The 21,229-nt window shown below is 46.4% G+C and overlaps 3 protein-coding genes across 4 annotated transcripts; 1 reads left to right on the forward strand and 2 right to left on the reverse strand.

Annotated features, from left to right (window-relative positions):
* Window positions 1–451: 451 nt before the first annotated feature.
* Window positions 452–2,337, reverse strand: LOC103631498 (uncharacterized). The gene is made up of 3 exons (XM_020539538.2): window positions 1,661–2,337; window positions 1,160–1,340; window positions 452–1,087 (listed from the first exon to the last, which is right to left on the reverse strand). Exons 1-3 carry the CDS (start codon window positions 2,056–2,058, stop codon window positions 464–466), a joined length of 1,203 nt encoding a protein of 400 aa, XP_020395127.1. The 5' UTR covers window positions 2,059–2,337; the 3' UTR covers window positions 452–463.
* Window positions 2,338–2,476: 139 nt separating this feature from the next.
* On the forward strand, window positions 2,477–5,986 carry LOC100281100 (ATP binding protein). 2 transcript variants are annotated; one of them, XM_008649563.4, is made up of 5 exons: window positions 2,477–2,888; window positions 3,045–3,093; window positions 4,068–4,824; window positions 4,965–5,097; window positions 5,180–5,986. In XM_008649563.4, the coding sequence occupies exons 1-5, from the start codon at window positions 2,708–2,710 to the stop codon at window positions 5,761–5,763; spliced, it is 1,704 nt and encodes a 567-aa protein (XP_008647785.1). In that variant the 5' UTR covers window positions 2,477–2,707; the 3' UTR covers window positions 5,764–5,986. The 2 variants fall into 2 exon arrangements, with proteins under 2 accessions (XP_008647785.1, NP_001350868.1); NM_001363939.1 differs by having other exon boundaries at window positions 2,563–2,888; window positions 4,071–4,824; window positions 5,180–5,960.
* A 1,998-nt stretch (window positions 5,987–7,984) lies between these two features.
* LOC103630277 (importin subunit beta-1) lies at window positions 7,985–13,039 on the reverse strand. Its single transcript, XM_008651340.3, has 3 exons — window positions 12,703–13,039; window positions 8,641–11,053; window positions 7,985–8,542 (listed from the first exon to the last, which is right to left on the reverse strand). Exons 2-3 carry the CDS (start codon window positions 11,049–11,051, stop codon window positions 8,341–8,343), a joined length of 2,613 nt encoding a protein of 870 aa, XP_008649562.1. The 5' UTR covers window positions 11,052–11,053; window positions 12,703–13,039; the 3' UTR covers window positions 7,985–8,340.
* Window positions 13,040–21,229: the final 8,190 nt, after the last annotated feature.

Consider the following 21,229-nt stretch of genomic DNA (forward strand, 5'->3'; position numbering starts at 1 on the left):
TATGTGCCTAGCTCTCTAACCAATTAGAACTTCATCATATTAGTCGTACCAAATACATTGTCTTATACCATATCTCTTCTAGGACGTGTACATGAGTCAGATATTTAGTTTTTATAGGCTCAAGGAATTCTGTGTGACGTACTTCCCACACCGGGTAAAACTCTTCCAGGTCTGTTTTACCATATATCTATGAAAAAAGCATACTCCCACGGTACAATAAGGGCATGTACAATGCTTAGACACCAAAACGGTTCTCCAAGTATAATAGACAACTAAGAGACTCTTTCATACAATGGAGTGTCTATAAATGCAGTCTGTTAATAAATGCATATGTAGAGTAGACTTAAAAACACTCTTGATCAAATGTGCACACACATTTTGTATCCATATATATATATATATATATATATATATATATATATATATATATATATATATATATATTCTTTCAAAAACGTAAAATTTACAATAAATATATCATATAGAAACTAATTTTATCATTATGAATCTTTCCCTGCATTTCAAGAGCCTTCATACGATTGTCTGCAACATTGTTTTGAATTTTTTCAAATCTATCAAGCTCCTCCACATTTATCGCACTCGCTTTATATTTTCCTTTTGCTTCAAGTGCAGCTCTTTTAGCTGCCTTCTGTCCCATTGGTCGAGGAAGGTCCACATCTTCTAGTCCTCCTCCTTGTGTGCTGCCATTCTCCATCTCCTTCCTCTTGCCATGGATATTATTGTTATAACTTATCCACTTAGCCTCGTTACGAACCATGTACCAAACATTCATAAGCTGAAAACGTAATCCTTTGTTCTCATCCTCAAAAAATTTATGTGCTTTATCTAACCACATTTCATCCGAGTATCCACTGGTGTAAACCCTCCTAGCTTTCACCCAACAATCATTGAACGAATTTGTCAATTTATTGATTTTGTGCCATCTATCTTTAACCTGCTTAGCAGTCCTCCATCTATTCTTGACAGTAGCTTGATTGTACTCCTGCATCACATCCGTCCAATATTTGTCAGACTTCTTGTTGTTTCCACCAATTGGGTCGATGGAGTGTTTGAGCCAAGCACTCATCTGCATACAAAGAGAATTTGTAAGTACAATGTGAAGCAGCTATAAAATTGACAAGTTAAATAATGAAAATACCACTCTCCCATCTTCCTCTGATTTCCATATTAGCTTGGCCTCAGTCCTAACTTCTTCATCTCCATCGTTTCTATCATTGTCTACAGGGTTGTCATGTGATTCATCCAATTGTGTGACATGTGATGTTCCTCTAACAAAATGAGAATTCTGACCCATCATATAATTTATGAACCCATCAGAGCTGAAAATAATTCACAAAAAGGAAGATGTAAGCCTACATACTGCATTTGTATAATTAAAACAATCTATACAAACAATCTGCACTATCAAATAATTCTGTTGAACACCCGAGCACACAGCCATACGTACTGGACAATGTATACAAGCAAATTTCTGTTCAGAAAATGAATTTCATAGTGAATATGTTTTCAGAACAATGTATACAAGCAAATTTCTTTTCAGAAAATGAATTTTGGAACATGAACAATGTGTACTGCATAAGCTTACTGAATCCATACAAGCAACTCCATACTGAACAAGGTTACCAGCAGCATGACTTACCTATGAAGCAAATCCGAATAAGTTGAAGAAGGTCCTGATGCCATAGATGAAGCAGAGCTAGCAGATGAGAATGGGCCGAATGAGGGGCGACTGCCAGGGGAAGGGCCACCGCGGGGGGAAGAGCTGTGGATGCCGGAACCCAACTGAAATCCAGGGCCGCTGCTCAGGGAAGAGTGGAATCCAGCACCGCTGCTCGGGGAAGAGTGGAATCCAGCACTTGTTGGAGATCCGTCGATGCCGACCGAATGGAGCCCGACGCTGCCGTTGGACGAGCCATGAACACCAGTAGGGGACGGGAACCGGGTCGCAGCGGTGTTGGAAGGTGCCACAAAGGGCCGGCGACTGGAGGCCAAGCGCTGAGCGGCGGCAGAGGTCTGATGGCCGGTGGATCTCTGCATGGTTGCCGCCGGTTCAGAGAAGGTGCAGAGGTAAGATTTGGGAGAGAAAATAGAGGGAATAAGGAGAGGAAGTGATTTAGCACCTGGATTTCGCGCCAAAAACAAAAATTGGTGGCGCGGCCGCACAGGATCTGCAAGAGACGGCCGGAACTCGTACAATCGGAAGAGGCGGCGTCGGTTCTTGCTAGGGACGGGAGCCAAAGACGTCTCTCCACCAAGCACCGGCTGCAGAGATTTTTTTTAGAAAACCCCCTGGAGACAGATGTGGAGACGCTTGATTAAATGGCGTTGTACACGCCCTAAGTCCATGTATTGGTTGGCCAAGTAGCGCACACAGTCTCCAAAACTAGTAGCTGGAGTACAGTTTAACTCCACCTTAAAGTTTATCTGCTTCGACCTCCCAACTCGCACTCGATTGAGCCGTTGCTTTGGGCGTTCCATACATAAATCGCCATCGCGGCATCGGGCCAAGCGCGAAATTATTGCGAGTTTGCTAGCCCCAACCACACCAACACCACCCGCTCCGCGTGGCCATCTTCCTCCTCGTCTCCACTCTCCACTGCAAGAGCTAGACGAATTAATGCTGAGGCGTCTAGCTCTTCCCTCGCCGGCACTGGCCGCATGCTAAGGCGAGAGTGGCCTTCTTCTCATGACCAGTGCATGGTTGGTCCGGGCGTACGTTCCCATGTTGCTCCGTAGCAGAATCTCGTCGGCGTCCATGGAGAAGACGCGCCGTCACCGGGTGCTGGCTGTGCTGCTGCTGCTGGTGGTGGTGCTGGTCTCCGCTCTCCCTGATCTCGGGAGCTGCCACAAAGATGATGCCGGACAAGGTATGTCAAGGCAGTGCGTCTCTATCTGTTGTCTCTCTTCGTGTGTCTATGTGAGTATATATGAGATAATTGGGCAACCGCTCCATGGGCATGGATTACCTTAATCATTGGGTTCTCCTTTTAATAACATATTCGGCTGATGCTAACTGGCTGTAGGAGGAACTACGAACCCAGAGGAAGATATGGTCTCTGTCTCCGAAGCTAGGTGAGATCTTCTTTCAGCTAATCCTGAGCCGGACCGGTTGTCCGATTCTAGTTTTCTTTGAGCATTCCAGATTCGGACAGTTCTCCTAAAAAATAGGGTTTTTTAAGCTGATGCTCTCGGATTTTCTGGTGTGCTTATTTTTACCTTTAGTCGTGTTTTTTTCTCAGTTTATATAAGTACTGGTTTGGAAGTATTCCCGAGGATAGTGAAATTAGCTCAATTTCTCCTGTGAATTCCTGAGGGAATTTAATTTTCTAAACTAACCTAAGTGTTTTTAGCTCAAACATTGGTGTTTAGCTACCGAACAGGGATGGCATTAGGCCCCGCTCTTTTTTTTCTTAATCTCTACTATATAAAGTATGACTTCTCACTTTTTTACCATTATCTTGCGTCACACGATAAAATTATACACAAGTGAAGGTTTAATCATTGGTTATTTACTCTTTATTCTCACATATAACCAACAAAACATATATTTTTTATGTTTTATATTCTATAATCAAACATAATATAAACAAAAGTCTATATAAAAGGCGTATCAAGGCATCTAACTATGCTAGCTGAAAAGCCAATACCGATTCAGCTTTGACTTCTTTCATGTAGCAGATGACACATCTTCAGCGCCATGCCTTTCAGTTTTCACCTGGAAACAGCGAATAGAAAAAATCAATGCGGATCACCTGTATATTCGGCACACCTATATATCTACCCTTCATGCATGGATCACATTTCACAAACTGTACGTAGTACCAACCAACAACTACACTACTGTCGATAGAAACAAGGATGGGCTTGGAATCATCCATCCATCCATTGGTTGTCAGGAATTGACAGCTGAACCAACGACACACACCAAGGCACCAAGCAGCCTCATCCCTCAGATGATGATGACACATCGACGCTTCTCAGATTGTTCTGCGCCTCTTGTGCTCACACTCCTTTTTGCCTCCGCTCAATTATTGCCTTATTGGCAGCAGGACAACCCACCACGGTGACCGGACCAGGAAATTCCTGCACGAGCAGCAGCAGCAGAACAGGTACTGGTCCGGGGATTTCGGCGACAAGGTGTCGTCGTTGACAGACTCCAGCCAGTACCCTCCAGACAGTGGAGGCAGTTCTTCTCAAAGCCCAGCGTCGACGTTCAAGCCAGACCAGTGGCAGCCATGGCTACCGTGGGCACCCAAGGCCCCGCCACCGATGAGCGTTCCTCCAGCGCAGGCCCCGGCACCTTTCCCCGCGGGGGTGGTCTCAAACCCTGGGCACAGCATCGCGCTGCCCCCGCAGCCGGCGGTGGTGGTGCCGGCCGACGCCGGCAGTAGGCCGGCGGTGGGTGCCGGCGTTCCGGCTGGAGGAGCGGGAGCGAGGCCGCGCTCTGGCGGTGTTGGCAGGCCTGTCTACGCCATGGCTGCGGCCGGGGCCTCCCTCGCCGCGGCCGCGGCCGTGGCGCTCCTCGTCCTCTGCTACCGGTCCAGCAGCGTGGTCACCGTCAGGCCCTGGGCGACGGGGCTCAGCGGGCAGCTGCAGAAGGCGTTCGTCACGGGCGTGCCGTCGCTCAAGAGGTCGGAGCTCGAGGCCGCGTGCGAGGACTTCAGCAACGTCATCGGCTCCCTGTCGGATTACATGGTGTATAAGGGGACGCTGTCCACCGGCGTGGAGATCGCCGTGGTGTCCACCACCAAGAACTCTGCCAAGGAGTGGTCCAAGCACTGCGAGTCACAATTCAGGAAGAAGGTTCAAAATAAAATAAATGCTGCCACTCTGAGACTGTCCATCCGATATACGTGCTTGCTCAGCATCAAACTAGTAACAAATCAGCTGACATCAATAGCTAGAGTAGTAATATACTAGCGATGCAAATCTTTCACTTTCAGATAACAAGCCTGTCCAGAGTGAACCACAAGAACTTCGTCAACCTGCTGGGCTACTGCCAGGAAGAGCAGCCGTTTACGAGGATGATGGTGTTCGAGTACGCTCCAAACGGCACGCTCTTCGAGCATCTGCACGGTAGTCACTCGGCTGCACTGGACTGCATTGGAGGAGCTCTTTGTGTTGTGTTGTTTGACAAGGTGTTCTGCATGCGCTGCAGTCAGAGAAGACGGTTACCTGGACTGGCCCACTCGCCTGCGCGTGGCGGTCGGCGTCGCCTACTGCCTGGAGCACATGCACCAGCTGAGCCCGCCGGAGATCCTGCGGGCGCTGGACACGTCCACCATCTGCCTCACCGACGACTTCGCGGCCAAGATCTCCGACGTCTTCTTCTGCGACGAGCCCCGCCGGCAGGAGGGGAGCCTGTCCCTGTCGGCGCTGTCGGACCGGGAGAGCGTGGTGTACAGCTACGGGATGGTGCTGCTGGAGACCATGACCGGCCGGTTCACGGCGTCCGACGGCGGCCTGCTAGAGGCCTGGGCCGCGGCCTACCTGAGAGGGGAGCGGCAGCTCCGGGACGTGATGGATCCCGCCCTGCGGCGGTCCTTCCACGCCGCCACCGTGGACAGGCTGGACGGCGTCATCAGGGGCTGCACCGACCGGGAGCCCAGGAGGCGGCTGACCATAGCGGAGGTCGCCAAGCGCCTGAGGGAGATCACTGCCATGTCACCCGACGCGGCCACCCCCAAGGTTTCGCCGCTGTGGTGGGCGGAGCTGGAGATCATCTGCGCAGAGGTCAACTGAGGTCAACCTGAGACGGACGTGCCAATGTTTGTCGTGAAAAGGCTGTTTCGTGGTAGATACACAGGTTGCTTCTTTTTGATATTTTTATTTTTTAGGTTTATGTTGAAGTTTGTGTCCATCTGTACATATGAACAAAATGAAGTGTGCAACCAAGCTGATTGTTTTAAAATATTATTTTAATAATTAATTATTAAAAAGAATTGCAAAAGTTGTACGATTTCAAGATCTGTCTGTCTTAAGAGCTGGTTCCAACCTTCATAGGTAACGATATCTCTTCGCAATTTATTTGAGCTCTTAACAAATTTTAGTTAAAAAATGAATAGAAATAAATATCGGTCCTAACTTGATTGATCCTTAAAATTTATAGTGTAAGATTTAGAGCCGATTACCATCCATAAGTGAGTGAGTGGGTGGGCGGTCAGTACTGGCTCCACTTCAATATTGATAGGTTTGGATGAGTAGGGTTATAATGGCTAGATTCTTTTAAGACTTGAGAATCTATAAAGAGTAAAATACAGTAGAGGTCATCGATCTTGCTATAATGTCACTTGTCATTGAACTTATAAAATCAACAAAGTGGGTTCTTTAACTTTGTCGGCCCATACAAAACCATCTAAAATCATGTTTGTTCATATCGGATGTGACGTGCCATGTTGGAGTTACCTAATCCTAAACTTGACATGACCACGAACTTTCATCAGTGTGCTTTAACATGGCACATCACATTGGTATCCGGTTTGAACAAACTCAGTTTTGAACGATTTTACACATGCTGACAAAGTTAGAAGACACATTTTGTTGTTTTTTAAGTTCGATGATTCAAGTGACACATGTCAAGATCAATGATCGCTGCTGCATTTTACTTGGTTATAAATATATCCATTGGTCGACCTTGGCTACTATCATATAGTCTCTAGCACTTGTATACACCACTTTTGGATTGAGAAACATACTCTACTTACTTCAAACACATAGTTCATCACTTAGATGAGATTGGATCACTTCTAGTGCTTCATGTAGTGTTCATGCAACTTGTGGCACTAGTGGAGTCAGTTAGGCTAGTTCTACGCCTATTACTCTTGGTGATTGTCGTCACCTACACAACTTGATGATTGTGAGATCGACAGCTATATGTGACTATTGTTGGTTCTGATCATTCTTGTGATGGGCTCTTGTGCTCATCCCCGCGGGAGATTTGTAAAAAGAACTCTATTGAAATAGTGACTTGTTGAAGTGTCTCTCTATTATGATTTTATGGTAACATTATCGTGGATGACTTAGGTTGATGGTAAGCAAGCAAACCTCGAGGATAAACCGTGTCATCTCTTGACCCATATGGTTTGCTCTAACTATTCTTGCTATTACATTTACTTATTGCTAGTTTGTTTATTTGTTGATTATATTGTCTCGTTTCTCTTGTTTACTCATTTCCATACATATCATTTACAAGTTTTTTGTTTGGTTAGCAAAATAGGGTTGAATAATTTACGCTTCCACATATCATATATAGTGGAAGGTTTTAGATCTTTAGTTGAGCCCAATGGTTGATTAACGGTGTGTTTGGCTTGTGGAGTCAACCTATGCTTCATAAGGTGATCCATTATGAGTTCATCTCATAAATTTTGATAGAATCAACTCATTTATCATGTATATACTAATTATTAGCTTATAAGGAATGAATTAACGATGGATCAACTCATTATATTTTACAAACCAAATAAAAAATTGAGTGAAAAGATGACCCAACTAATTCCTTAAAACAAACACACACAAAATATAGATAGATACTTTTAAACATGAGGACCTGACTGATAAGCCATAAAAAGTTAATCTACAGCGTATTTTACTTTTTAAAATTAAATTCTTGGTGGTGATTTAACTAGGACAAGAGCGAGCAACTGTATGACTATTTTTTCGGTTTAGGACCAGTTTTTTAAATATATATATACTTATATAGTTTAAATCTAAATGTCAGGATGAATCGTGAGAGATGTCCAAAGAATATACAATTCAAACTACAACCTCCATCAGATCCACTCCTTTGAGTGGGCAATTCAAATCCAATAACGTTGCGGGGCTCTCTCGTTTGCTGCGTCTGTTTACCGAGTCAATTTCTACCGGTAACAGATAGCACACCTGACATCTCGACTACCACTGACCTGCCCCACATACATCCTTGCATAACGTAGAAGCTATAATGAAATGGAAATAGAATAATCAGTAACAAACCATGTCAAGCAGATCAAATTTTGATTAAATGTATCAGTCTGCGTGTGTATCATATATAAACTTGATCAGCTGGACAAGAAATGAAAAAAAAAGGAAACACATGACCAGCATTGAAAAATACCAAGATAAATGAACCAAGTTTTGCTGTTCAAGACATACTCGGACAGAAACCACTCGGTACAATGTGACGCGCACCGACTTGACAGACCAACAACGCACAAATATGTCTACCAGGATCCTACGACTGACGCTACATATATATTGGTAGCCTTTCTTTCGTCTGTGGCAAATGAACTTGGCACAACCACAAGAAATCTCCCATAACAAACAAACCAAAATCAACCTACATTAGGAGACCACCGCCTGGTTTATCATCCCCTGGGCCCATTGTGCAGTCTCCCGAACTTCATCATCCAACTGTTGTGCTTGGCACTCCCTCAAGAACTCAACATGGAATAGGTGGGTCTTGAACAGATCCTTTGAGCTCTGGCCAAGCGTGTCTGCAAGATCCCCAAGGACAGCAACTGCAGCCTTTGTCACACTGTCATCCCTGATGGCACAAACAACAACAGATCAGGGATATATTATAACTGAAAGAAACGTAACAAAAAATAATTTAACAGAAATTACAATGTAAATGAAAGACACCTGCTCCTATCTTTGAAGACAGCTTCAGTGAACTGTAGTAGATGTGTTGCATATGGGATCATCAGCTGAGCTTTTGGGCCCTTGATGCCCTGGAGTATACCAGAGTATGCCTCAAAAATGCCACGTCTGAGCTGGTTGCCATAATCAACCATATCATCATCACTCTGATCAAGAGTACCAAGAAGTTCAGCAGCTCCTTGAAGCATCGGCATGGCATATGGTAGGTATTTCTCAAAATTCTCACCAATAGCAAGAGCAATATCTCCAAAGCATGAGAAAATCGGAGGCTTCACAGACCGATTGAGCATAGAGCTTGATAGGTCCTTAAGAAGAACAGTCATAATGCGATCACAGAAGGGCAAAATTTTATCTTCCAAGGCACGGCAAATATCACCAACCACCCCAACAGAGATGGAACACACTTGGTATTCTTCATAATTCTGCAAACCAGCCTCCAGGTATGTGAAGAAGTTAGGCATGTATTTCACAAAATCTGGACCAGTAGCATATGCAAGAGCACCAATTGCAAGCATTGCTTCTTCATGGACAGTAGAATTGTGGCAGGCAAAGACACGCAGAAACAGCATCATCAGCTGATCAGCAGTCTGAGAAACTATGGACTTTGCATCAGTGCTGCTCAGTTTCTGGATGATGACCTGCAGAACACCACATAGCAAAGCCTGCAGATCACTTTGCTTCTCCTTATCACCAGAAGAAAGTATATGGAGATCAAATGTAAGGTTTAATCTTCTCATGATCTCCTGCAACAATTGGCCTATGATGCCTGAAGTTTCAGGTATGTTGCTGACCCTCACAATCTCATTCAGTGCTTCATAAGCAGAAGCACGAAGCCTGGAATGGGTGGAATCAGCACGGTCCGCAGCAGAAAGAAGTGCAGCAATGATATTAGGTAGATAAGGCGTGAGCACAGAAGACATTGACTCCGCATCTTCATAACCTTGGGCAAGAAAATAAATAGCTCCACAGACTTTTTCGGCCACATTTGGAGCATCTTTACTACTCTCAAGCAACACAGACATGATACGAGGAAGGTTTGAATTATTAATGATTGGGTTTGCACCAGCTGGAGAATGCAAAAGCTCAAATACCCTCCCAAGAGTCCAAGCAGTAGTATCTTTTACTTGGCTATTTGCATCATTCATTGTGTTGAGCAAGAAATCAAGCCCAGCCTGGACCAGTGGAGCAAGTTTTTCAACAGAGGGACCTTCAAGGATAGAACCAAATGCAAAGGTAGCTGCCTCACGACAATGCCAATCAGGCTTTGTGATGTTGGCCTCCACAAATGGCATCACAAGAGGGACAACTGCATCACCAACAGTTCTAGAAATGAGTCCGAGGCACGTCCCACCACTCATAGAAATATTCCAAACATTATCATCTTGATCTTGATCTTCCTCTTGCTTCAACAAAGTTTCTAGAAGCATCGGAACGAGTAAAGGGAGGGCTTTTTCAATAAAGCGAAAGTGTACAGTAGAGTTGCCATCCTCAGATCCCTCATATTCGTCTTGGAGTGCAATCTCTTCATCACAAATAGCGCTCCAGAACTCGACAGCTTGAAGTGCAACCGGTTCTTCATCGCCTTTCACTGCATTAGCTGTCAGGTCGAATATGGTTTGCATATAAGGGTCTAAGTGTGAATAATATGTGGATGCTATTGCAACAAGGCATTCAAATGCAGCCTGTCTGATCTCCACTTCTTTAGACATAGCAGTCTCACAAACCACCTTCATTATATAATTCCTCTCCATTTCATTTGCAAAGTTACTCTCAGCAAAGTCAAGAGCATTATATAGGGCTTTAACTGCAGCAAGACGAACTTCAGGGCTGAGCTCTGCCTGGTTCATTCCCTGGACAACAGCAGTCAGAACAGCATTCACTTGGTCCTGCTCCAAGTCCTGTGGAGAAATCTCCTCACACACATACCCCAATGCTTCTAGTGTTGCTTGCTTCAAAGGAGCAGATGCACCTGGAGAAGTCATGTTCTCCAGTAATTTGGCAATGAGATCTTGCCATTCTCGACGTGGTATCTCAATTGAAGCAACCTTGGCAATGACTTGTGAAGAGGTATGCCTTGCATCATGAACCGAAGATCCTAGTGTCACCAGCAACGACTCCTTAATCTTCAATTTGATAGATGGGTCCACGCTTACCCATTGCTGAGTCAGTAGCTCCTTTTTCGCAGAATCCTTTGCGTCCAAAGAATTCTTAAGGATAATACCAGCAAGCCTTCTAGACTCTGGAGGTTTTTCATCGTTCGAGAGCTCTATTGATAAGGAGAGGAGGAAGTTAGGAAGATTCTGCTCCTGGAACTGTGTGAGGTTGCCTTCTGCTACTGTTCGAAGGTTAGCATCTGGAGATTGAGCAGCTAGCAGAACCTGAGTGATATCCATGGCTGTATCCAATATAAAAAGTAACATTTTTTGTCAGTCAGCAAGGAATCACAGAAAATCAATAAGCAACATAATACATCAACAGTGCATATTACTAAAGATTAGTCATACACTGAGACAGTTGAGCGTAGCTTAAAGCTTTAGATTCAAAACAACATTGTTCACGCAACATATATTAATCAAACAACTCATTCAACAAAGGTACATGCAAATTTTTCATCCATATTAAAGCCCACACCCATAATATTTGTTTATCCTCATCAGCAATCCAAGACTATCACTAAACAGCTAGATCAACCAATGTATATGAGCGACCATTTAAAGCTAAAGAACATGCTGAAAGATGCCATAAATACAATACAACATGAGCAGAAATGATTAACTCTGTAAACGATTTTTTACCTAATAGCAGAAAAGGACACCATGCTGCCATGCAGCCTATGGGCAATGAAGAAATTACACAGCAACAATATTCATGATACAGCTGAATATTACAGGAGCAGAAAACATAAATATTCCTTCTTATATAATGATGCACTGCTCTCTTGTGTGTCCCAGGGAAAAAACATAAAGAAAAGCAACAGTGTAAATACTGTGCACCCAAATTGCAAATAAATAAATATATTAAAGGATGAGGCAATCACTACCCTAATATCGTCAGCATCCAATGCAAATTAAATTATATTAAGCACCGATAACAAAGGTATATCGCTCCACAGAGAACAAACACACATATCTACAACACATTGTATGAATCCATTGATCCACCAAACTTAGGCACAACATGATCATGGAGTGACTAGATGCTGGCAACATATTAAGAAAGGAGATGACCATAGTTTCGACAAGATTAAAGACCCCCCATTAAGCACATACAGCCTGTGTCAGTTAAGATCCAAAGAATAAAAAAGGAAAACCTAACATGACCCTAGCTTCTAAAGCATATGGACACCAAGTGCTTCACACAATTTTATCGAAGCCATGCCAAATGGATGTACTGACTACAATTACAGGGAGTGAGCTAGGCCCTTACCCAGAGTCCACTGACCCGGACAAAATCCTATGATTTCTTAACAAATCCATTACATCTGCAGCTTAATTCTATCATTTTGGTAGAGCTGACCCCAACCTCATTTCCGACTGGCTTCGCCCTAACATTAGCAACAGGGAACACTGCCAAAAGAGAACTACACAACAACAGAAGCACTTGTGCTTAACAGTTTAAAACGGTTACCCAGTGCGAAGGACAAAAGAAACATGAATGCCCTAAATCCTTCTCCATGCCATCTGGATACTTGGTGAACATAATCATCTGCCAAATCGTGATATGAGCAACTCCAAAACTCTGAAAACTACAGACAAACCTATAACTAGCACGGCACCCAAACAAAGCCTACCGCGTAAACCAACACCTATGGCAAGGGCCAGGAGGATTCCACTAAACCCCAAACAAACAAAAAAACGGACAGAAATGAACTGCTACTAGAGCACGGCATTACTCATGCAGCAAGCAAGCATATACCCGACGAACTCTACGGATTCCAGAGAAACAAACAATAAGATTAGAGTGGCAGCATCGAAATGAACGATCCCGCGGACCGAAAATAGCGACTTATCCAAGCAAAAAAAAGGAGGGATTAGGGTTCCTTACCTCGCAGAGGAGAAATCAATGGATCCCTGCCGCACACGAGCCCAAGAGATCCGGACGGCGACGCGAGGTGGCGGCGGCGGCGCGGAATGGAGGCGAGTGTTCGGGGCGGTTGGGGAGTGCGGAGGTTGTTTAGGAGATGCTTCCCCGCTCGCCTATTCAAATGAAACGCAACTCCGGCGGGGGAGGGGGAGTGAAAAAGAGGGTGCGGAGCGGAGGAGAGAAGCAGAGGCGGCTAGGGTTTAGGAGGTCGGGTAGTGGGCTGCGGGCGGGCGGGCGGCCTGTTTGCGTGCGGGGTTTTGGGAAATGACCTGTGCCAGACTGACAGAGTGCCAGTGCCAGTATTCAAATTTCATTTTTCTTTTTTTTATTGGGAGAAAAGCTATTATGCGCGTTACTTCTGTGATTCTGCGTTGTTCGGAAAACGGAAGTGTAGGATGCACACGCTGCCCAAATTTTTTTGTTTACTATGTCAAGAAAAACTAAGCGTAAAATTTCATTTTAGATTAGATTTTTGCTCGTACGATGCTAAAAATCAGTTAGAATGAGTGAAGTATGTTTGTCGGAGAATAATCGGCGAATTAAATTTGTAAGGGTGTGTGGAGTACTATGTTTAATGTTCAACTATATATTTATTTCTCCTCAAATCATATTATGTATGTAGTACATATGCTGCCATGCATGTGAATACTGGTCTGTACCAAAGTCATAGGTGTACTAAAATATAAGGGCAATACTATACTTATCTTGTAGTCTAAATAATGTTGAAATTTTTATGCTTAATTGTAATTATACCTTCTCGCACCTTGCAATTATGATTTTATCCCTTATTTTTAATTTTTAATGACTAATTCTAATTTCCACCGACGTTGTTAAGGGAAGGGGCAAACGACGACTTCGTTTCTAAAATAGAGGGGTAAAATCACAAAGTTAAAAATGAGATAAAATCATAATTGCGAGGCCAGGATAATCACATTAATCACATTGCCCCTAAACAGATTGCAATAGTTAGGTCTACGAGTTGGAGGCCTGTATATACACACGAATATAAAACAACTACTACATATTTACCAAAATTACTTGAGTCGTGTTGGGTTGGGCACAAGGTGTGACCTTGATATTAACAAACCAGGGTTCGATCTCTCAAGGCTACAAATATTTTGATTTTTTGACACGGTTGTGTGCTTGATCGCGGGGCGCTGGGCACAGGCACTCAGGCAGTGAGAGCTAGGCGAGGTGGGGCCCGCTGTTAGTGAATCGCGCGCTTGGCAGGGCGCGCTAGCAGTGAGAGCAGGAGAGGTTGGGCGAGTTGTGTGTCAGCGTTCTTACTAGAGGAAGAACACTGAACGGAGAATACAAGCAAAAAGAGACGAAGAAGAAGGATTGAGCATGAGCTTTGGTATTCTGTTATATTCAAAAACTGAATGACTTTCCCCGAACTCTCCTATTTATTCTATTACAACCACTATTTAACACGGGCCTTAACAAATCCATTTGGCACCATAAATTCTGGAGCTGGGCTTCCTAGTGCGTCGGCCCACCATCCTGTCTTGTGGCCCTTCCAGCGCTATCTCCCCTGCTCCATCTTTAGAATGCCCTTCAGCTATTCCAGAAGAGCTGACATTCCCTCCTCCTCGAAAGAACGCTTGTCCCCAAGCATTGACTTTAGGAAATTTTGTACGGAGAGCTTCTTCATCTTCCCATGAATCCAATGTGACATCCGACTATGACCACCTTACAAGCACCTGCTGCACTGGGCTCCCTCCTCGTGATATCGCTCGTTTGTCCATGACTTGAAGATGAACTTGGAGAGAACTGTCAGTCCCAGGCAAGGTAACACTGACATGATTGTCACCTTTGGAAAGCTTGAGTTGCGATACGTGGAAGATGGGATGGACAGTGGCACCTAGGGGCAACTGAAGCTTGTAAGCAGCTTTACCAATTCTCTGTAGCACCACATATGGCCCGAAATATTTAAAACTAATTTTGTGATTTGCACGAGCCGCTATAGATGTCTGAACATAAGGTTGCAACTTGAGGTAAACTAAATCCCCCACGTTGAACTCTGTCAGTTCTGTTATTGTCGGCATGTGCCTTGATGCGTTGTTGAGCCCGGAGAAGATGTTGGCGAACAACACGGACCATCAATTCTCTATCATTCAGCCAGTCCTAAAGATCTCCAGAGACAAGCGTGTCATTCAGAGTAATGCCAAAATGCCTGGGAAGATAGCCATAAAGGACTTCAAAGGGCGTTCGTCCCAACGAAGAATGATAACTGGAATTGTACCAATATTCGGCTATAGATAACCATGACAACCATTTGGATGGACAGGCGTGTACAAAGCTGCGAAGGAAGGTTTCAAGACATTGATTTACACGCTCTGTCTGACCATCGATTTGGGGATGGTATGATGAACTCATCTTCAATGTGGTCCCTGATAGCCAAAAGAGCTCTTGCCACAAGTGATTAGTAAAGATATTGTCTCAATCAAATACGATTGAAAGTGGTAAACCATGAAGCTTATACATTGAATCTAGATAAACTTGAGACACCTTGAGGGCCGAAAATGGATGTAACAGTGGTAGGAAGTGAGCATATTTAGAAAAGGTGTCCACCACCACAAGCATAGTATCAGCATTACGAGAATGAGGCAAACCTTCTACAAAGTCCAGGCTGACCACTTGCCAAGCCTGTTATGGGACAGGTGTAACGCCCCGAATTTTGCAGTTGAATTTTTTCTTTTCTTTACTCGCCAAAATTCGGGCGTTACCTTTTCTTTTTCTTTTTTCCCTCGCTAAACCTTGACCTTTTCCAAAGTTTTAGCGGGATTCGGTTTGGAATTCCCGTGTAATGAAAAACCCTAAATACTTTATGTTGTTTGATGCACCATGCCGAACCTTGCATTTCTTTTGATTGCTTTGAAAGTGCAAATGCATTCATGTAGAAAGATCGGATTTCGAAAATGAGGAGAAGATCTTTTCTTTCTTTTTCTCTCTTTCTCTCTCTCCTGTTTTTCTCTCTCTCCCGCGCCGTGGGCCGACCCCGGCCGGCCCAGCCGCCCCTGGCGCCCCCTCTTGGGCCTTGGCAGGCCCAGCCGCCCCCCACCTCCCTTTTCTTTTTTTCCCAAAACCCTCTCCCTCTCCCTCTCATTTTCCCTCTCTCTCTCCCTAGCGCCGCCCCTACCCCCTGCCCAACCGCCGCCCTGGCCTAGCGCTCGGCCGCCGCTCCCCGCCGTCGGCCGCCCCCGCCGGTGAGCCCCCCCCCCTCCTCCCTCTCTCCCTCCTCCCTCCCTCTCCCCTCTCCCCTCCTCTCTCCTCGGCAGCCCGCGCCCGGCCGCGCCGTGGCCGCTGGCCGCCCTGGCCGCGCCCCCAGCCGGCCGCTGCCGCGCCGCCCTGGCCCCCGACCAGCCCCAGCCGGCCCCGGCCCGCCCCTTGGCCAACCCCGGTCGTCCCCCGGCCCGCGCCCCGGCCGCGCGCCTGGCCGCGCGCCTGGCCGACTCGGCCGCCTGCCAGCCCGACCCCCCCGCGCGCCCGCCTGGCCGGCCGGTTCAACCGGGCCAGCTCGGCCGCCCCGGCCCCCAGCTCGGCTGCCCGCGCCCGCGCCAGCCCCCAGCTCGGCCGCCCAGCCTAGGGCCGGTTCAACCGCCCTAGGGCCGGTTCAACCGCCCCCCCTGTTTTTTTTATTTTTTTTATTTTATTTTATTTACTTTCTGTGATCCTAGTTACTTTATTTTAGGTAGGTTAATCATTGTTCATGTTATTGAAATAGGAAGTTTAATTTAAAATTCCGTTATGCTAGTTGATTCATGTAGTTAATTGTTTATCTCGTGCAATGTTGATCAACTTAAAATGATTAGGTTTCCATTAGTGTATATGTAACAGAGTTCTTTTGTTAAGAACCAATTGTAATTGATCGTTAGTGCATAAGATTTAACCCCCTGCGAGACCCTTTCCCGTTTCTTTTTAATCATAATAAATGCGATATCAAATGTCATACTTGATGCATACTCACTTTATTTGTTCCCTTGTATGGTGTACTGTTCTTTTGTATTAAATATATGGATGTATGTATGTTTGCGCTCGCATAGAGAACGATCCGGTCGAAGAGCCCGAGGAATTCGCAGGAGAAGCCCCTGAGCAGCAGTCGGTTGGTGGAGGCAAGTGTCCTTTGACCTATCTATGTCCTATTCATTATTTAATTCACCTCCCGCTTTACACATTTATACCTAAGGATTGACTAGCTTTTGTTATCCATGTCCTTGTTTACCTATTTGGGTCGGATTATTACTGCTTAGTTAGATGCTATTGCTCAACTTTAATCAATGAACATGATGTGGTTATCTATGATACGCTGTTTTCCCGTTCTTATTTATGATTATACTTGTGGCATTTAAGGGGACTCGAGCGGTTTCTCGAGTGCCTCTCCGTAAGGACCTGTTCAATGGATGACCGCCCGGGAAAACAGTGCAACCATGAGGGTGGAATGGGGTGCCCTTAGCTGAATAATTAGAGGATCCGGGGTGTAGTTCGCTTCGCCGTCGTGCCGTCAATGGGGCTCGGTGTATGCGGCTCGCTCTGCCAAGGTTGATTTGTCCCTTGGGGAGGAGTGCGGTACATTTAGGAAACCTAACGGGTGGCTACAGCCCCGGGGAATCTTTGTAAAGGCTTCGTAGTGAATCCTTGGCCATTCACCTCGGGAGTGAATAAGGGTCTTGCAAGCCCGGGCCAGAGAGGGAATCACGGCTCGTGGGTAAAGTGCACAACCTCTGCAGAGTGTTTGAAAACTGATATATCAGCCGTGCTCGCGGTTATGAGCGGCCAAGGGAGCTCCAGAGATTAGTGATACTTGATCAGAGATACTTTGGTACAGGTGACAATGAGATTGATGGTTCTGATTACGATTATGGTATTGGTAAGTGGTATTCTTTCCGTTTGGAAAGGATACATTGGGCTAATAACTTGGGTTAATGTTAAAACCTGGCTTTCTACTAGTAAGTAATAACCTGACCAACTAAAAGCAACTGCTTGACTTATCCCCACATAAAGCTAGTCCACTACAGCCAAACAGGATACTTGCTGAGTATGTTGATGTGTACTCACCCTTGCTCTACACACCAAACCCCCCCCAGGTTGTCAGCATTGCAACCACTGCTCAGGCGAAGATGAAGCTGTGGAAGGAGACTTCCAGGAGTTCCAAGACTACGACGAGTTCTAGGTGTGGGTTAGCGGCAACCCCCAGTCGGCTGCCTGTGAAGGCCGCGGTTATCTACGTTTCTTTTCTGCACTTTGATTTATTGTAAGGACCTATATGGACGTCTCAGACGTATGATGTAATCGACTATTTCCCTTATTAATACTATTTTGAGCACTGTGTGATGATGTTCATATTATGTAACTGCTGTGTACGTGAATAACTGATCCTGGCACGTACATGGTTCGCATTCGGTTTGCCTTCTAAAACCGGGTGTGACATAAGTGGTATCAAAGTCGTGCTGACTGTAGGACCGCTAACCTAGAGTAGAATGGTCGCTCTAAGGACTATAGACCTCTGTCTCTGCCTTGACTTTGATATCCCTTCAAAAGTTGGTCATACCGACCAAACCTATGTTCTACTATATATTATACCTTGCTGAAAATCATGTTTTATTCTAATCCTTCATTTAATTATGATTCATTATTTGCTGGTCATATTAATTCTGTTCTCACCCTTTTGCTTGCGATGTCTTTTGTAGATGGCTCGACTTAGACACACTGCACGAAAGTCAGTCATCCCCTTCTTACCCTCCCGCCTTGCTGAGCGTCCGCTTCGCCGTCCCGTGGCCGGACAGTCCAGCCACTTGGAGAGACTACACCACCGCCTGCGTGAGGAGCAGGAACGTCGACGACAGGAGCAGCAGGACTCTTCCTTCTCGCTCCACCAGGAGATAGAGTCTGTGAGGAGCTGCTCCCCTGTGCTTCCTCTGGAGCCGCCCCCTGCACCACCACTGGGCGCCCCAGCTTCTGGAGTAGCTGCTGGAGGAGACCCAGACGACGGAGATGGCGACGACAGCTCGAGCCACGACACCGACTTCTCTGCTAACCCTGAGCCGGAAGGATGGGTTGCTCGACCCATCACTCGCGACGCTGCTCGCGGGTGTCACTTCCACGATGCGCTCGACACCCTGCTACGTCGGGCATTTGACCGGCATACTTGGTCCGTCGAGTATCGCTGTGTGGTCTACCAGCATAGTCGCGGGGTCTACCCGGACCGCTGGGAGGCGACTTGCTTGGTGCGCTGCCCGGAGGACAGTCTCCAGGGTGCAGAGGCCTGCTCAGAGCACTATTCTATCTCTGAACGGGACTCAGCTGAGGCAGCCATGCAAGATGCTGCACGGCGTGCGCTTTCGCACTACTGCTCGGTTTTCGGTGGGGCAGCTGACGGTCTTGACAAGTATTACCCCCGCCGTCCATCTGGCAGCACAGGAGGCGTGATTGTCTCACCTGTCGGTGAGGGCAATCCTAGGTTGAGCAGCACAGTCAACCTAGCCGCCGTGCTAAACACGGAGCTGGACCATGCATTAGATGAGCTGAGTAGGGCTCGTGCTGAGATCGCCCTGCTGCGGGCTGAGCGCGCGGAACGTTGTCATCTGGATGGTGGTTCCCCCGCTCCCGTCGGGACTCAGCACCCGTACCGCTCACCTCAGCGTGGACACCAACCTTATGGCAATCCCGACTGCAAGACCACGATAAATCTAGAACCATAGATCGCTAGAGTTGGATCTTGTAATTAATACGAAATATATACATAGAAGCTTCAGTCTTAGCGTTAGTCTCGGTCTTAGTTAGTCTTAGTTAGACAGGGTAGTTTGCTATATCCTGTGCATTTATGATTGTCATGATGAACTATGTTTGGTTTGGATCTTTGTAATGACTGTTACCAGAGTGTGGGTATCCCCTGCATTTTGGTTTATCTATTATGTTAATGGAGTTAGTTATATAGTTGGGAAACCTTTTATTCCACTCTCCTCTTTATCTGAGAAGCTGTGTGGTCTGTGTTGGAGATCAGTGAAGATGCTCATCTGTTCAGTGCTGTTGAAGAATTCTATACTCTTTTCTTATGCTGCAAGATTTGCCAGATCAGTTTTGATGTGTGGTTGCATTCTGCAGATGTCAGAAAACAGGCGCAGAGGAGAAAGGCGTGCTCAGCAGGAGCGAGCCGCTCAACAGGAAGAGGTGCCCCAGCAGCAGCACCTGCCGCCCCCGCCCCCGATGTCCATCGAGCAGATGTTTCTGATGCAGACTCAGGCAGTTCAAGCCATCGGTCAGACTTTGGCCGCCATTCAGCAGCAGCAGCAGCAGCAGCAGGCCCCACCTCAGCCTCAGATGCCTCAGGTGCCCAGAGACAAGCGTGCTGAATTCATGAGAGGTCATCCACCAACGTTCGCTCATTCTTCTAACCCCATGGATGCTGAAGACTGGCTGCGCACTGTGGAGCGGGAGTTGCATACCGCTCAGTGCGATGACAGGGAGAAAGTCCTGTATGGTCCCCGTCTGTTGAGAGGAGCAGCCCAGTCATGGTGGGAGTCTTACCTCGCCACCCATGCCCATCCTGACGCCATCACCTGGGAAGAGTTCAGAAGTAGCTTTCGTCAGTACCATGTCCCTGCAGGTCTGATGACAGTGAAGAAGGAGGAGTTCCTGGCCCTCAAGCAAGGGTCATTGTCTGTCAGTGAGTACCGGGACAGGTTTCTGCAATTGTCTCGCTATGCTCCTGAAGATGTCAACACTGACGCCAAGCGACAATACCGTTTCTTGAGAGGCTTGGTTGACCCTCTGCAGTACCAACTGATGAATCACACCTTCCCGACATTCCAGCACCTGATTGATAGAGCGATCATGACAGAGAGAAAGCGTAAGGAGATGGAAGATCGTAAGCGCAAGATCAGTGGACCCCAGCCTGGAAGCAGCAGCCGCCCTCGTTTTTCAGGCAATCAACCTCAGCAGTTCAGGCAGAACCAGCGTCCACCTCAGCAGCGTCAGCAGCATCAGCAGTTCCAAAGGCAGTATCCTCAGCATCAGTACCAGAACCGTCAGAGCAATCAGTCAGGAGGTCAGTTTCAAAGACAGAATCAGCAGGCACCTCGCCTTCCTGCCCCAGCAAGCCAGCAGAACAGTCAGGCAGCACCAGCTCAGGTTGGAAACAGGGCATGTTTCCACTGTGGAGAGCAAGGCCACTAGGTGATGCAATGTCCGAAGAAGGCAGCCCAGTAGCAGTCAGGCCCCAATGCCCCAGCAAAGCAGAATGTGGCTCAGCCCGGAGCAGGCAACCGCCCTCAACAGCGCTATAATCATGGAAGATTGAATCACTTGGAGGCTGAAGCAGTTCAGGAGACCCCCGGCATGATAGTAGGTATGTTCCCAGTCGACTCCCATATTGCAGAAGTGTTATTTGATACTGGAGCAACGCATTCTTTCATTACTGCATCATGGGTAGAAGCACATAATCTTCCAATTACTACCATGTCAACCCCATTCAAATCGACTCAGCCGG

This window comes from Zea mays, chromosome 6 (genome assembly GCF_902167145.1).
Source record: "Zea mays cultivar B73 chromosome 6, Zm-B73-REFERENCE-NAM-5.0, whole genome shotgun sequence".
Classification (NCBI taxonomy): Eukaryota; Viridiplantae; Streptophyta; class Magnoliopsida; order Poales; family Poaceae; genus Zea; species Zea mays.